Source organism: Entelurus aequoreus, linkage group LG16 (genome assembly GCF_033978785.1).
Source record: "Entelurus aequoreus isolate RoL-2023_Sb linkage group LG16, RoL_Eaeq_v1.1, whole genome shotgun sequence".
NCBI lineage: Eukaryota > Metazoa > Chordata > Actinopteri > Syngnathiformes > Syngnathidae > Entelurus > Entelurus aequoreus.
In genome coordinates this window covers 104,657-121,495 of record NC_084746.1, presented here as the reverse complement: position 1 = coordinate 121,495, position 16,839 = coordinate 104,657, and the positions used below count along the sequence as shown (strand labels likewise).

Here is a 16,839-nt window from a genome sequence, read left to right as displayed (position 1 = left end):
AAGAAGACAACACATGATGTAAGTGTCTATATTAGCTATATTAGCCTACTATCAAAATGACTATGTGTTGCAGGCTGACGCCGATCTTTGTTGACAGAAATGTTGAAATGTAATATTTATTCTACACATTTTTGCAACATTAGAAATCATTAGTAAAATGGAGGATTCACACAGGATGAGATAACTTCTGGAAATGACTGACTCAGCATGACAAAAGGTATAGATGTGTGTGTGTGCAAGTTAAAGGTATAGATGTGTGTGTGTGTGTGTGCAAGTTAAAGGTATAGATGTGTGTGTGTGTGTGTGCAAGTCAAAGGTATAGATGTGTGTGTGTGTGTGCAAGTTAAAGGTATAGATGTGTGTGTGTGTGTGTGTGTGTGCAAGTTAAAGGTATAGATGTGTGTGTGTGTGCAAGTTAAAGGTTGTCTTCAGGCTGTCTTCTTCTAGTAGATTCATTACAATATTTAGCAAGCTGGGTAACGTTTGCTGTGGTCTGGAACAACATGGCACACAAACAACTATGAGAAATACAGCCAATATTACATGCAGATAATGTGTCATGCAAATATAAATGAAATACACAGAGGATAAAAGTGAAGGATATGAAATGAGCTCAAATATAGCTACAAACGAGGCATATTAGACTTAGACTTCCTTTTTATTGTCATTCAAATGTGAACTTTACAGCACAAATAAGAAGGAAATGTTGTTGCATTAGCTCATGTAGTGCAGGATAATGCAGTGCAGGATAATGCAGTGCAGGATAATGCAGTGCAGGATAATGCAGTGCAGGATAATGTAGTGCAGGATAACTTCATGTAGTGCAGGATAATGCAGTGCAGGATAATGCAGTGCAGGATAATGCAGTGCAGGATAACTTCATGTAGTGCAGGATAATGTAGTGCAGGATAATGTAGTGCAGGATAATGCAGTGCAGGATAATGCAGTGCAGGATAATGTAGTGCAGGATAATGCAGTGCAGGATAATGTAGTGCAGGATAATGTAGTGCAGGATAATGCAGTGCAGGATAATGCAGTGCAGGATAATGTAGTGCAGGATAATGTAGTGCAGGATAATGCAGTGCAGGATAATGCAGTGCAGGATAATGCAGTGCAGGATAATGTAGTGCAGGATAATGTAGTGCAGGATAATGTAGTGCAGGATAATGCAGTGCAGGATAATGTAGTGCAGGATAATGCAGTGCAGGATAATGTAGTGCAGGATAATGTAGTGCAGGATAATGCAGTGCAGGATAATGCAGTGCAGGATAATGCAGTGCAGGATAATGTAGTGCAGGATAATGTAGTGCTGGATAATGCAGTGCAGGATAATGTAGTGCAGGATAACTTCATGCAGGATAACTTCATGCAGTGCAGGATAATGTAGTGCAGGATAATGTAGTGCAGGATAATGCAGTGCAGGATAATGCAGTGCAGGATCATGTAGTGCAGGATCATGTAGTGCAGGATAATGTAGTGCAGGATCATGTAGTGCAGGATAATGTAGTGCAGGATAATGTAGTGCAGGATAATGCAGTGCAGGATAATGCAGTGCAGGATAATGCACTGCAGGATAATGCAGTGCAGGATAATGTAGTGCAGGATAATGTAGTGCAGGATAATGTAGTGCAGGATAATGTAGTGCAGGATAATGCAGTGCAGGATAATGCAGTGCAGGATAATGTAGTGCAGGATCATGTAGTGCAGGATCATGTAGTGCAGGATAATGCAGTGCAGGATAATGCAGTGCAGGATAATGCAGTGCAGGATAATGCAGTGCAGGATAATGCAGTGCAGGATAATGTAGTGCAGGATCATTTAGTGCAGGATAATGTAGTGCAGGATAATGCAGTGCAGGATAATGCACTGCAGGATAATGCAGTGCATTATCCTGCAGTGCAGGATAATGTAGTGCAGGATAATGTAGTGCAGGATCATGTAGTGCAGGATCATGTAGTGCAGGATAATGTAGTGCAGGATAATGCAGTGCAGGATAATGCAGTGCAGGATAATGTAGTGCAGGATAATGTAGTGCAGGATAATGCAGTGCAGGATAATGCAGTGCAGGATAATGTAGTGCAGAATAATGTAGTGCAGGATAATGTAGTGCAGGATAATGCAGTGCAGGATAATGCAGTGCAGGATAATGCAGTGCAGGATAATGTAGTGCAGGATAATGTAGTGCAGGATAATGTAGTGCAGGATAATGCAGTGCAGGATAATGTAGTGCAGGATAATGCAGTGCAGGATAATGTAGTGCAGGATAATGTAGTGCAGGATAATGCAGTGCAGGATAATGCAGTGCAGGATAATGCAGTGCAGGATAATGTAGTGCAGGATAATGTAGTGCAGGATAATGCAGTGCAGGATAATGTAGTGCAGGATAACTTCATGCAGGATAACTTCATGCAGTGCAGGATAATGTAGTGCAGGATAATGTAGTGCAGGATAATGCAGTGCAGGATAATGCAGTGCAGGATCATGTAGTGCAGGATCATGTAGTGCAGGATAATGTAGTGCAGGATCATGTAGTGCAGGATAATGTAGTGCAGGATAATGTAGTGCAGGATAATGCAGTGCAGGATAATGTAGTGCAGGATAATGCACTGCAGGATAATGCAGTGCAGGATAATGTAGTGCAGGATAATGTAGTGCAGGATAATGTAGTGCAGGATAATGTAGTGCAGGATAATGCAGTGCAGGATAATGCAGTGCAGGATAATGTAGTGCAGGATCATGTAGTGCAGGATCATGTAGTGCAGGATAATGCAGTGCAGGATAATGCAGTGCAGGATAATGCAGTGCAGGATAATGTAGTGCAGGATCATTTAGTGCAGGATAATGTAGTGCAGGATAATGCAGTGCAGGATAATGCACTGCAGGATAATGCAGTGCATTATCCTGCAGTGCAGGATAATGTAGTGCAGGATAATGTAGTGCAGGATCATGTAGTGCAGGATCATGTAGTGCAGGATAATGTAGTGCAGGATAATGCAGTGCAGGATAATGCAGTGCAGGATGAAAGAGCAATAAAGTGCAGATAGAAATAAATAGATTACTGTACAGATAAATATATTGCACTATATGCATCCACGTTTATGGATGTTTGTTATATTGTCTTTATATTCCACGTTTATGGATGTATGTTATATTGTCTTTATATTCCATGTTTATGGATGTATGTTATATTGTCTTTATATTCCATGTTTATGGATGTATGTTATATTGTCTTTATATTCCACGTTTATGGATGTATGTTATATTGTCTTTATATTCCACGTTTATGGATGTATGTTATATTGTCTTTATATTCCATGTTTATGGATGTATGTTATATTGTCTTTATATTCCATGTTTATGGATGTATGTTATATTGTCTTTATATTCCACGTTTATGGATGTATGTTATATTGTCTTTATATTCCACGTTTATGGATGTATGTTATATTGTCTTTATATTCCAGCCACTTCATCCATTTTTGGGGGGAGTTGAGAGGATAATTTAATTATGATGCGTTCAAGAGTCTTACGGCCTGAGGGAAGAAGCTGTTACAGAACCTGGAGGTTCTGCTTTGGAGGCTGCGGAACCTCTTTCTAAAGTCCAGCAGTGAAAACAGTCTCTGGAAATTTTCTGAGCCCTGGTCAGGCAGCGGCTTTTTGCAATCTCCTGGATAGAAGGAAGAGGAGTCCTGATGATCTTTTCCGCCGTCCTCACCACTCTCTGGAGAGACTTCCAGTCTGAAGCACTGCAGGCTCCAGTCCAGACAGAGATGCAGGTGGTCTCTATAGTGCCTCTGTAGCTCTCTATAGTGCCTCTGTAGCTCTCCATAGTGCCTCTGTAGCTCTCCATAGTGCCTCTGTAGCTCTCCATAGTGCCTCTGTAGCTCTCCATAGTGCCTCTGTAGCTCTCTGCAGAATGTGGCAAGAATGTAGGGAGGGAGCTGTGCTCTTTTCATCCCACGCAAAAAGTGCATGCGCCGCTGAGCTCTTTTTACCAGACCTCAGGTGTGTAGGGACCAGGTTATATAATGATGCAATATGTACATACAGCTAGCCGAAATAGCATGTTAGCATCGATTAGCTTGCAGTCATGCGCTGACCAAATATGCCTGATTAGCACTCCAACAAGTCAATAACATCAACAAAGCTCAGCTTTGTGCATTCACGCACAGCATAAAACCTTTGGTGGACAAAATGAGACAAAGAAGGAGTGGACGATTTTACATGTAAACAAACTGTTGCGTCACAGTCCACACCATGGTGAGTTCAAGAACCGCCGAAATGAGTAGGACAAAAGGATGTTCAGCAAACAGTGTCATCAGTGAAGCATACACACAAACGTACTAAAGAGTGGTAGTTCTAACAATTGTGTCATGTTTGTCCTCAAATTAAAAACATACTAAAATAAAATAATTATTTTCCCCCATCTTTTTCCATTTTCAATCCTTTTTTAAAAATGCTCCAGGGAGCCACTAGGGCGGCACTAAAGAGCTGCAGGTTGCTGACCCCTAGTGGTGCTTTGGCACCAGGACACACTAAGCTAAGCCACATCCTGCAACTTTGTTGTCAAACTTGCGGCTCCAAGTCTTGGACACTCGGGTGAAGGGAGGGGCTTCTTCTTTTGGCCCGTGGAAAGGAATACCTTGAAGTAGGACAGGGTAAAAATAATCGATTTGATTGATTATGGATCTATTTCTTTCCATTTTTAGCAATATCAATTGACAAGGCATATTATTGATTATTATCTCTCTGTATGATGTGTCAGAGCTTAGCCTGCATAGCTGCCACTCGCTTGGGTTCATTTCCAGTGAGAGTTGGACTTGGTCAGGTATGCTCTTTGTCATTCTATTCATAACTTTTATGGACAGAATTTCTAGGGATCCAGTCCAATGGCCGGTCCACTTTTTGCAGATGATTTCATTGGGCTGTCATCTTCAGTTCTCACTGGATGGGTTTGAGTGTGAGTGTGAAGCAGAAGGGATGACCATCAGCACCTCCAAGTCAGAGGCTATGGTTTCTTGCCAGGAAAAGGGTGGAGTCAGCGCCATCGCCGGTTCAGGTATGAGATTCTGCCCCATGTGGAGGAGTTCAAGTAGCCTGAAGGCTAAGCTCTAAATGTATCTCTCCATCTATGTTCCTATCCTCACCTATAGACATGAGCTTTGGGTAATGACCGAAAGGACATGAACACGCATTGAAATGAGTTTTCTTTGTGGGGTTCGGGGCGGTCCCTTAGAGAAGCGCTGTCATTCAGGGGGAACTCGGAGTGCAGTTGCTGCTCCTCCACATTGAGAGGAGCCAGATGTGCTAGCTCAGGCATCAAGTCAGGATGCCCCTAGTTCATGTCGGACCGGCAGGAGGCCTTGTGGGAGACCCAGGAAAGGTTGGAGAGACTATGTCTCTCAACTGGTCTGGGAAGGCCTAGGGTTCCCATGGCAGAAGCTGGCTGAAATCAGTTTTTTCTGTTTAGGATGCTGCCCCCGCAATCCAACTCCAGATATGCGGAAGAAGATGGATGGATATTACCATTGTTTACACTTTATACCTGGCTTGGACTTGACCGTTTAGGACTGTTCATTAAAGCTAGATCTGTTGAGTGGGAAAGTACCTTCTATGCCCAGTCGGATCTTCTTCAGTCCTCGGTCTTTCAACACAGACTTGGCCACATCTCTGTTCTCAATGTATTTGAAGAAGCGGTAGAGTTTGGTGCTGTAAATGACTGTTCAGGGAAAAGGAAACTTTGCTTTAGCCTTCAATGAAGTTTGCTACGCAGATTACAAAATGTTGAAGATCAATGATGCTATGCTATCTTACAAGTACAAGTTAGCATTCATGCGTGCGTGTGTTTGCATTGATTATTATACGCACACACACATATCCATAAACACACTAAATGTAACTGCAGAGAAGTGCTTACATTACTGTACTCACATCTACAAAGTACAAAAGCAGTGAAGTTGTCACGTTGTGTAAATGCTAAATAAAAAGAGAATACAACAAATCCTTTTCAACTTATATTCAATTGAATAGACTGCAAAGACAAGATATTTCATGTTCACACTGACAAACTTTGTTGTTTTTTGCAAATATTAGCTCATTTGGAATTTGATGCCTGCAACATGTTTCAAAAAAGCTGGTACAAGTGGCAAAAAAGAGTGAGAAAGTTGAGGAATGCTCATCAAAGGCTTATTTGGAACATCCCACAGGTGGACAGGCTAATTGGGAACAGGTGGGTGCCATGATTGGGTATAAAAGTAGATTCCATGAAATGCTCAGTCATTCACAAACAAGGATGGGGCGAGGGTCACCACTTTGTCAACAAATGCCTGAGCAAATTGTTTAAGAACAACCTTTCTCAAGCAGCTATTGCAAGGAATTTAGGGATTTCACCATCTACGCTCCGTAATATCATCAAAAGGTTCAGAGAATGTGGAGAAATCACTGCACGTAACATTGAATTCCTGTGACCTTCCATCCCTCAGGCGGTACTGCATCAAAAAGCCACATCAGTGTGTAAAGGATATCACCACATGGGCTCAGGAACACTTCAGAAAACCACTGTCAGTAACTACAGTTGGTCGCTACATCTGTAAGTGCAAGTTAAATCTCTAGTATGCAAAGCCAAAGCCATTTATCAACAACACCCAGAAATGCCGCCGGCTTCGCTGGGCCCGAGCTCATCTGAGATGGACTGATACAAAGTGGATTCCACATTTCAAATTGTTTTTGGAAACTGTAGACGCCCTGTGAGTGAATTGCAAGCCTCTTCGTCGCGAGTTGGCATAGCGAAGCCCCGTAATATCCGTCCCAAAACATTCGGTGTTAGCGACAACTTATACTGCAGCTAGATTGAAATAACTTCGTTTTCTAAACATTGGAAACCATTAGGCAGCGGTCCAGCTCCTCCACCCATGGCTCGGCTTACTGCCCACGCCTGGAGCAGCTGTGGGAAGGAGTGTCCCAGCGGTCTGGCACATACCAAACCTGTGTGGTCCCTTTTGTCCGGTCGTGCTGCTACCAAGTCTAGGCCCAGTCACTCTCCACAGAAGTAGCGGCAACCCTACCAGAACATCGACGATTGTGGGAGATAGCATAACTAGTAATCTATCTGCTAGTCAAAGTTATGGACATTGTTAACATGCTCCCAGATAGCATAAATAGTAATCTGCTAGTCAAAGTTATGGACATTGTTAACATGCTCCCAGATAGCATAACTAGTAATCTGCTAGTCAAAGTTATGGACATTGTTAACATTCTCCCAGATAGCATAACTAGTAATCTATCTGCTAATCTATCAATATACAGATCAAACATATCAGTCTACTATCTACTCATTAATATCAATATACAGATCAAACAGGTCTACTATCTACTCAATATCAATATACAGATCAAACATATCAGTCTACTATCTACTCATTAATATCAATGGCTGACAGTGTTGTCGCAATGTGTGGATATATTCTGATTTATTATTCTACTTGCTCATTTCTTCTTCTTAGCTGGTGTAACGCAGCTCCTCTTAGACTTTTTTGAAATGTACAAAGAATCTATTTTTTTCTGCTTGTACTACAAATCCCGTTTCCATATGAGTTGGTAAATGGTGTTAGATGTAAATATAAACAGAATACAATGATTTGCAAATCCTTTTCAAGCCATATTCAGTTGAATATGCTACAAAGACAACATATTTCATGTTCAAACTCATTAAAAAAAACAAAAATTTGCAAATAATCATTAAGATTAGAATTTGATGGCAGCAACACGTGACAAAGAAGTTGTGAAAGGTGTCAATAAATACTGATAAAGTTGAGGAATGCTCATCAAACACTTATTTGGAACATCCCACAGGTGTGCAGGCTAATTGGGAACAGGTGGGTGCCATGATTGGGTATAAAAGTAGATTCCATGAAATGCTCAGTCATTCACAAACAAGGATGGGGCGAGGGTCACCACCTTGTCAACAAATGCCTGAGCAAATTGTTGAACAGTTTAAGAACAACCTTTCTCAAGCAGCTATTGCAAGGAATTTAGGGATTTCACCATCTACGCTCCGTAATATCATCAAAGGGTTCAGAGAATGTGGAGAAATCACTGCACGTAAGCAGCTAAGCCCGTGACCTTCCATCCCTCAGGCTGTACTGCATCAACAAGTGTGTGTAAAGGATATCACCACATGGGCTCAGGAACACTTCAGAAAGCCACTGTCAGTAACTACAGTTAGTCGCTACATCTGTAAGTGCAAGTTAAAACTCTCCTATGCAAGGCCAAAACCGTTTATCAACAACACCCAGAAACGCCGTCGGCTTGGCTGGGCCTGAGCTCATCTAAGATGGACTGATACAAAGTGGAAAAGTGTTCTGTGGTCTGATGAGTCCACATTTCAAATTGTTTTTGGAAACTGTGGACGTTGTGTCCTCCGGACCAAAGAGGAAAAGAACCATCCGGATTGTTCTAGGGTGAAAGTGTAAAAGGCAGCATGTGTGATGGTATGGGGGTGCATTAGTGGTCAAGACATGGGTAACTTACACATCTGTGAAGGCACCATTAATGCTGAAAGGTACATACAGCTTTTGGAGCAACATATGTTGCCATCCAAGCAACGTTACCATGGACGCCCCTGCTTATTTCAGCAAGACAATGCCAAGCCACGTGTTACATCAACGTGGCTTCATAGTAAAAGAGTGCGGGTACTAGACTGGCCTGCCTGTAGTCCAGACATTGAAAATGTGTGGCACCTAAAATAGCAGAAGGGAGACCCCCGGACTGTTGAACAACTTAAGCTGTACATCAAGCAAGAATGGGAAAGAATTCCACTTCAAAAATGTGTCTCCTCACTTCCCAAACCTTTACTGAGTGTTGTTAAAAGGAAAGGCCATGTAACACAGTGGTGAACATGCCCTTTCACAACTACTTTGGCACGTGTTGCAGCCATGAAATTATAAGTTTATGAGTTTGAACATGAAATATGTTGTCTTTGTAGCATATTCAACTGAATATGGATTGAAAAGGATTTGCAAATCATTGTATTCTGTTTATATTTACATCTAACACCATTTCCCAACTCATATGGAAACGGGGTTTGTACTTCACATTCATTGTGTGTGTGTGTGTGTGTGTGTGTGTGTGTGTGTGTGTGCATCTGCACTAACCCATCTGTCTTACTTTATTTAACATACAAACGTTTGTACATACATTTAAATCTACGTTCCCATCCTCACCTATGGTCATGAGCTTTGGGTTATGACCGAAAGGACAAGATCACGGGTACAAGCGGCCCAAATGAGTTTCCTCCACCGGGTGGCGGGTCTCTCCCTTAGAGATAGGGTGAGAAGGTCTGTCATCTGGGGGGAGCTCAAAGTAAAGCCGCTGCTCCTCCACATGGAGAGGAGCCAGATGAGGTGGTTCGTGCATCTGGTCAGGATGCCACCCGAACGCCTCCCTAGGGAGGTGTTTAGGGCACGTCCGACCGGTAGGAGGCCACGGGGAAGACCCAGGACACGTTGGGAAGACTATGTCTCCCGGCTGGCCTGGGAACGCCTCGGGATCCCCCGGGAGGAGCTGGACCAAGTGGCTGGGGAGAGGGAAGTCTGGGCTTCCCTGCTTAGGCTGCTGCCCCCGCGACCCCACCTCGGATAAGCAGAAGAAGATGGATGGATGGGACATTTAAATAATAGATATTTGGACATTTGTCTTTCGATTCAGGATTGCCCAAGTTCCAATGGTGATGCATTGAAGAATCAATTATCTTGCCCACCTCTACCATCTACACAACTGAAGTTTAAAAACATGTCTGTCATGCACATTTTGTACAAGGCAGAAAAAGCAACCACAGATGACTGTTATCAAAACAGCGATATACTGTATTAGATGTAAGTGTTGTTATGTGACATTCATGTTGTCATTTCTAAAGTTCTTACTTATATCTGTCAGTAAACTCACCATGAAAGCACTAAAACATACCGGTGTAGTGACTTTACATTATTCACCCAAGGAACTTTAGCTATTAGAGAGTTCCGGTTGGACTTTTTTTTCACGGGACACATTTCGGGCGTTGTTGTTGCACTAGTGAGCCACGGATGAGGAGATGCTGCTCCGTTATTGATTGAAGTAAAGTGTGAATGTCATTAAAACAGTTAGCGCCATCTTTTGACACTTCTTCCACTCCCGTCCTTGCACGCTACACCGCTACAACAAAGATGATGCTGTCCAAGTGGAGGCACGTAGATAAGACCTGAAGAGACTGCCAGAAAGTGAGTTGAAGATGATGTGTAAAACATCATCTATGCAACATTTTGAAGCAGCATCACATGTTATGTAGACCACAAGGAAGTCTTTTACATTTAGAAAATAATCATAATAATATGACTCCTTTAAAGGCCTACTGAAATGAGATTTTCTTATTTAAACGAGGATAGCAGATCCATTCTATGTGTCATACTTGATCATTTCACGATATTGCCATATTTTTGCTGAAAGGATTTAGTAGAGAACATCGACGATAAAGTTGGCAACTTTTGGTGGCTGATAAAAAAGCCTTGGCTGTAGCGGAAGTAGCGTGACGTCACAGGTTGTGGAGCTCCTCACATCTGCACATTGTTTACAATCATGGCCACCAGCAGAAGTAGCGTGACGTCACAGGTTGTGGAGCTCCTCACATCTGCACATTGTTTACAATCATGGCCACCAGCAGAAGTAGCGTGACATCACAGGTTGTGGAGCTCCTCACATCTGCACATTGTTTACAATCATGGCCACCAGCAGAAGTAGCGTGACGTCACAGGTTGTGGAGCTCCTCACATCTGCACATTGTTTACAATCATGGCCACCAGCAGAAGTAGCGTGACGTCACAGGTTGTGGAGCTCCTCACATTGTTTACAATCATGGCCACCAGCAGAAGTAGCGTGACGTCACAGGTTGTGGAGCTCCTCACATCTGCACATTGTTTACAATCATGGCCACCAGCAGAAGTAGCGTGACGTCACAGGTTGTGGAGCGCCTCACATCTGCACATTGTTTACAATCATGGCCACCAGCAGAAGTAGCGTGACGTCACAGGTTGTGGAGCTCCTCACATCTGCACATTGTTTACAATCATGGCCACCAGCAGAAGTAGCGTGACGTCACAGGTTGTGGAGCTCCTCACATCTGCACATTGTTTACAATCATGGCCACCAGCAGAAGTAGCGTGACGTCACAGGTTGTGGAGCGCCTCACATCTGCACATTGTTTACAATCATGGCCACCAGCAGAAGTAGCGTGACATCACAGGTTGTGGAGCTCCTCACATCTGCACATTGTTTACAATCATGGCCACCAGCAGAAGTAGCATGACGTCACAGGTTGTGGAGCGCCTCACATCTGCACATTGTTTACAATCATGGCCACCAGCAGAAGTAGCGTGACGTCACAGGTTGTGGAGCGCCTCACATCTGCACATTGTTTACAATCATGGCCACCAGCAGAAGTAGCGTGACGTCACAGGTTGTGGAGCGCCTCACATCTGCACATTGTTTACAATCATGGCCACCAGCAGAAGTAGCGTGACGTCACAGGTTGTGGAGCTCCTCACATCTGCACATTGTTTACAATCATGGCCACCAGCAGAAGTAGCGTGACGTCACAGGTTGTGGAGCTCCTCACATCTGCACATTGTTTACAATCATGGCCACCAGCAGTGAGAGCGATTCGGTCCGAGAAAGCGACGATTAGCCCATTAATTTGAGCGAGGATGAAAGATTCGTGGATGAGGAAAGTGAGAGTGAAGGATTAGAGGGCAGTGAAGGCGATTCAGATAGGGAAGATGCTGTAAGAGGCGGGTGGGACCTGATATTCAGCTGGGAATGACTACAAGAGTAAATAAACACAAGACATATATATACTCTATTAGCCACAACACAACCAGGCTTATATTTAATATGCCACATAACAAACACCTCCCCCCTCCCGTCCATATAACCCACCAATACAATTCAAACACCCGCACAACACACTCAATCCCACAGCCCAAAGTACAGTTCACTTCCCCAAAGTTCATACAGCACATATATTTCCCCAAAGTTACGTACGTGACATGCACATAGCGACACGCACGGACGGGCAAGCCATCAAATGTTTGGAAGCCAAAGCTGTTTACTCACGGTAGCGCGTCTGCTATCCAAGTCAAAGTCCTCCTGGTTGTGTTGCTGTAGCCAGCCGCTAATACACCGATCCCACCTACAGCTTTCTTCTTTGCTGTCTTCATTGTTCATTAAACAAATTGTAAAAGATTCACCAACACAGATGTCCAGAATACTGTGGAATTATGCGATGAAAACAGACGACTTAATAGCTGGCCACAATGCTGGCCCAATATGTCCGCACAATCTGTGACGTCACGCGCAAACGTCATCATACCGAGACGTTTTCAGCAGAATATTTTGCGGGAAATTTAAAATGTGACTTTATAAGTTAACCCGGCCGTATTGGCATGTGTTGCAATGTTAAGATGTCATCATTGATATATAAACTATCAGACTGTGTGGTCGCTAGTAGTGGCTTTCAGTAGGCCTTTAACGCGACTTATAATCCGGTGCGCTTTATACATGAAAAAAGATCCAAAATAGAGCATTCATCGGCAGTGCGCCTTATAATCCGGTGCGCCCTATGGTCCAGAAAATACGGTATGTGCAATTGAAATGTTTTTCAAACAATATTTAGTGTCCAAAAGTTAGTTTTTCTAATTAAAAGGCATTTTGTATGTTAAAATGGTGCTGTTTTAGTTGACTATTGAAAGGCCAAAAGTCTTACTTTGTGAGTACTCCTCTCCCATCTGCGGAGGATACTCTTCATCCCAGTCCACCACGTCGTCATCAGTCAGCACCACCAGGTGACACTCCCTCTCCCCGCTGTGTGCACTGGCCACCATCAGCGGCAGCAGCATCTCCTCCAGGTAGCACTCAAACTGACGTCGGGCCCCGTCATTGGACAGCTCGTGCATCAGGGCGCCTGGCAAAGGAGGGTTGGCTTTCTGATTGCTTGAAGTTTGAACAGCACTTATTTGACAATTTTATTCATTTGTTCCCACTTCCACTAAACCTTGTCATCAGAGGAGCAAAACTTGTACGTAACTGACCTTCTGTGCAGGCAAGCTTCAGCAAATTCAGACTTGTCCCTGACAGTTTGGTTAAGTTGAGTTTTTCCTCTGTGTTTGTTTTATTTCCTGTCAGCACTCTTATTTTGGTTCAGTTTCCTGTTTGTCTCTCTGAGTGCTGTGTCCCCTCAGCTGTGGCTGATTGGCACCTGGCCACACCTGCAGTCAATCAGCCAGCTGCTATTTCAACCTGCTTTGTCCTCCAGTCAGGGCTGGAGTATTGTCGCTCCAGCTGATACTTGTCCATGTCTTTGTTTGTGGTAATCTGTTCCTGTTTAATAGTTCCTATAGCCAATTCTCCTAACTTCTTCTTTTTCTGTTAGCTATATCCAGTTAGCCGTTAGTATTCCTAGTTCCTGTTCCCTGTCTCCAGTTTGCCTGTGCCTGTCTCCTGTTTCTTTTATTATTTTATGCACATTAAATCATGTTTTCCTGCACAAAGCCTGCCTTCTCTGCATCCTGGGGTTCGTCACCAACAACACGTGACACTAAAGAGTACAAACTAGAATTCCAACAAGAGTTGGTGTTGTCAAAAGTATCGATATTTTGATACTAACACACAAAAACCTGCTTTTTTCAGTATCGCCAGTACCGAAAAGTGTACATTTGTTTTGCGAAGCCGTGTCAACTGTGGGCATGTAAGCAAGGAGTCAGCGACAAAGAAGAACGCCTGCTGTCTTATAGCCACACACTAAAAATTGTGGGGTTAAAAAATAACCCAATTTGAACCCAACTGCTGGTACAGAAATGGACGAACCCCTTATTTGACTTATTTTAACTCAACATTTTGGGTTCATTTTTATTTAACCAATAAGTTGAGTTGGGTTATTCCCAACCAAACTATTGGGTTCAATTATTTAACCCAAAAGTTGAGCTATGCTAACTCAATGTCGGGTGATTGTAAATAATGTTAATGAGATTAATCCATAATAAAATTCCCTTCCAAATAAAATTTACTTTTTAATTTAAAAAAAGCATTTTTTACCCCAAAATGCGTTACTCGTTGAAAAACAACCCAAAAATGGTTCATAATTTGGAAAACCCAGAAATTAAGTTAACATAATACCCTTATTACCCCCAAAAATGCATTGCTATTCATAAAAATAACTCCAAAATTGAACCCAACACGAACAACTCATAAATTGGGTTGTCAAAATAACCCAGCATGTTTTCGTGTGTACTCTGTCGCTATATTTAGTGACTAGAAGTAAATATTAAAAGTGTATCTTGCATCATGAATTCCTTGGCTAATCAAATACAAGCTGTCACAAAAGTATCAGCCGCGCCAGTGAGAGCGGAGATCCGCCACCACAAGCCCAGGGGGTGACATTACCACAGCTCGCAGAAAACGCTCGGAAGCGTGCAAGCCAAGTTTTATAACTTCCATAAGTGCTAAGAAAACACACTGCTTTAATTGTTTCACCAGGAAGGTAATTACTTGTTTCACCAGGAAGGTAATTACTTCTTTCACCAGGAAGGCAATTACTTGTTTCACCAGGAAGGCAATTACTTGTTTCACCAGGAAGGCAATTACTTGTTTCACCAGGAAGTCAATTACTTGTTTCACCAGGAAGTCAATTACTTGTTTCACCAGGAAGGTAATTACTTGTTTCACCAGGAAGGTAATTACTTGTTTCCCCAGGAAGGTAATTACTTGTTTCACCAGGAAGGTAATGTGTGGCCTGGGCTCCATTTGCTGAATGCACCTCTTTTTTATGGCACTTTGTAGAACTCCAATAAACATTTGAAAGTAGAGCAAAAAGGCATAAGGTAATGAGAAAAGGCTGACATGTTGATACTAATAATGAATACAAACAAAGATTTGTTTTTAAATATATGTTTTAGCCTTTTTATTAGCCTATTTCTTTACAAATGATATGATGACATCACACTAGCACCATATTAAAAACATTTTGAATAATAATATGGTTTGTTTGATCTACTTAAGTCATTGCTGTTCCTTTTAAAAGGTGAAATAGTTGACTATTGTTGTTATCTATGATCATATTTATAAGCAGAGTATTGTTTGTTGTGATATACTGGGAGGTTATAGATGTATAATTAGCTCTTTGCAGAACTTAATGATATGTAAATGATGTTGAAGCACAGTGATCTTAAATACGTGACACTTTAAAACACTTTTCAATAATGTAGTGAATTTAAAAGCACATGGGTTCAGTTTTTGTTTTTTTCAACTGCTGTATCAAAAACTATCAAGAATTGTGGGAAATTCACTACCGAAATTCTGTTACCGTGACAAGCCCATAACAGTAATCAGTACTTACTTTGGCTGCCCACACACGTATACACATCAACACACACACGCACACACACACGTATACACATGAACACACACACGCACACACACGTATACACATGAACACACACACACACGTATACATATGAACACACACACACACACACACACATATACAGATGAACACATATACACAGATGAACACACACACACACATATACACACACACATCTACAAAGACAAGAGCTGCCATTAGTAGAAGTGGCCCCTCCCACACACTCCCAAACAAAGCAACCACAGCCAGAACACAAACATGAGTTACACAAAATATTCTGCACAACAATTCATTTCCAACCCTGAATGTACGCAAGTTGGTGTGAAGCCAGCATGGAAGACAGTGCATCAACAACACCCGCAGGAAGAAGTGTGTACTCACTGAGGTCTCTGCACTTGATGGTGCTGCAGTTGAAGGCGACACACAGGTAGTCACATGCCTCCCTCAGCTCAGGAATGGAAACGCCGTCAGGGCAGCGGATTATCCCTGATTTGTAGTAATCCTGCCATTTTCAGCGCCATGCACACAGTGTGCAGGAAGGAGGGTGTTCCCACACACACACACACACACACACACACACAAAGGATGACAACACAAGACTCCATTATTGATGCTGCTTGACTCACCGAGGCTGCAGGCAGAGAGGAGTGGAGGGCAGGTGCGGTGCTGACAAAGTGAAAGTGGGCCAGCATCACCAGAGCTAAATAAGGCAGCGATGAAGAGGAAAGCTGCTGTCGTCACTCCACTTTGCATGTCCACCTCCCTCGTTGCCATGGAAACCACCACCTTACCACTTCCACCACAGATACAACTACTATCATCTCTAATTCTACGTTGCCATGGAAACCATCACCTTACCACTTCCAGCACAGATACAACTACTATCATCTCTAATTCGACGTTGCCATGGAAACCATCACCTTACCACTTCCAGCACGGATACAACTACTATCATCTCTAATTCTACGTTGCCATGGAAACCATCACCTTACCACTTCCAGCACAGATACAACTACTATCATCTCTAATTCGACGTTGTCGATGAGCGGGTCTAGTCAGGTCTTTTTTCATACAAAAGGCGCACCGGATTATAAGGCGCATTAAAGGAGTTATATTATAATGATTGTTTTCTAAATGTAAAAGGAGGGGCGGCGTGGCGTAGTTGGTAGAGCAACCGTGCCAGAAACCTGAGGGTTGCAAGTTCGCTCCCCGCTTCTTACCATCCAAAAAAAAAATCGCTGCCGTTGTGTCCTTGGGCAGGACACTTCACCCTTGCCCCCGGTGCCGCTCACATCGGTGAAATTAATGATGAATGATAGGTGGTGGTCGGAGGGGCCAAGTTGGCAGCCACGCTTCCATCAGTCTACCCCAGGGCAGCTGTGGCTACGAAAGTA

At 42.9% G+C, this 16,839-nt stretch overlaps 1 protein-coding gene across 2 annotated transcripts in view; it reads right to left on the bottom strand.

Annotated features, from left to right (window-relative positions):
* LOC133631462 (BTB/POZ domain-containing protein 10-like) overlaps nt 1-16,839 on the bottom strand; it is a 30,050-nt gene that overhangs the window by 2,233 nt on the left and 10,978 nt on the right. The window contains exons 4-7 of one of the 2 annotated variants that reach the window (XM_062023663.1): nt 15,827-15,947; nt 12,791-12,988; nt 5,609-5,719; nt 4,382-4,642 (exon numbers count right to left, since the gene is read on the bottom strand). In XM_062023663.1, coding sequence (XP_061879647.1) covers nt 4,536-4,642; nt 5,609-5,719; nt 12,791-12,988; nt 15,827-15,947 — 537 coding nt within the window. In that variant the 3' untranslated portion in view covers nt 4,382-4,535. Of the gene's footprint in view, nt 1-4,381; nt 4,643-5,608; nt 5,720-12,790; nt 12,989-15,826; nt 15,948-16,839 lie in introns of those variants that run through there. The other variant, XM_062023662.1, reaches the window with a different exon arrangement.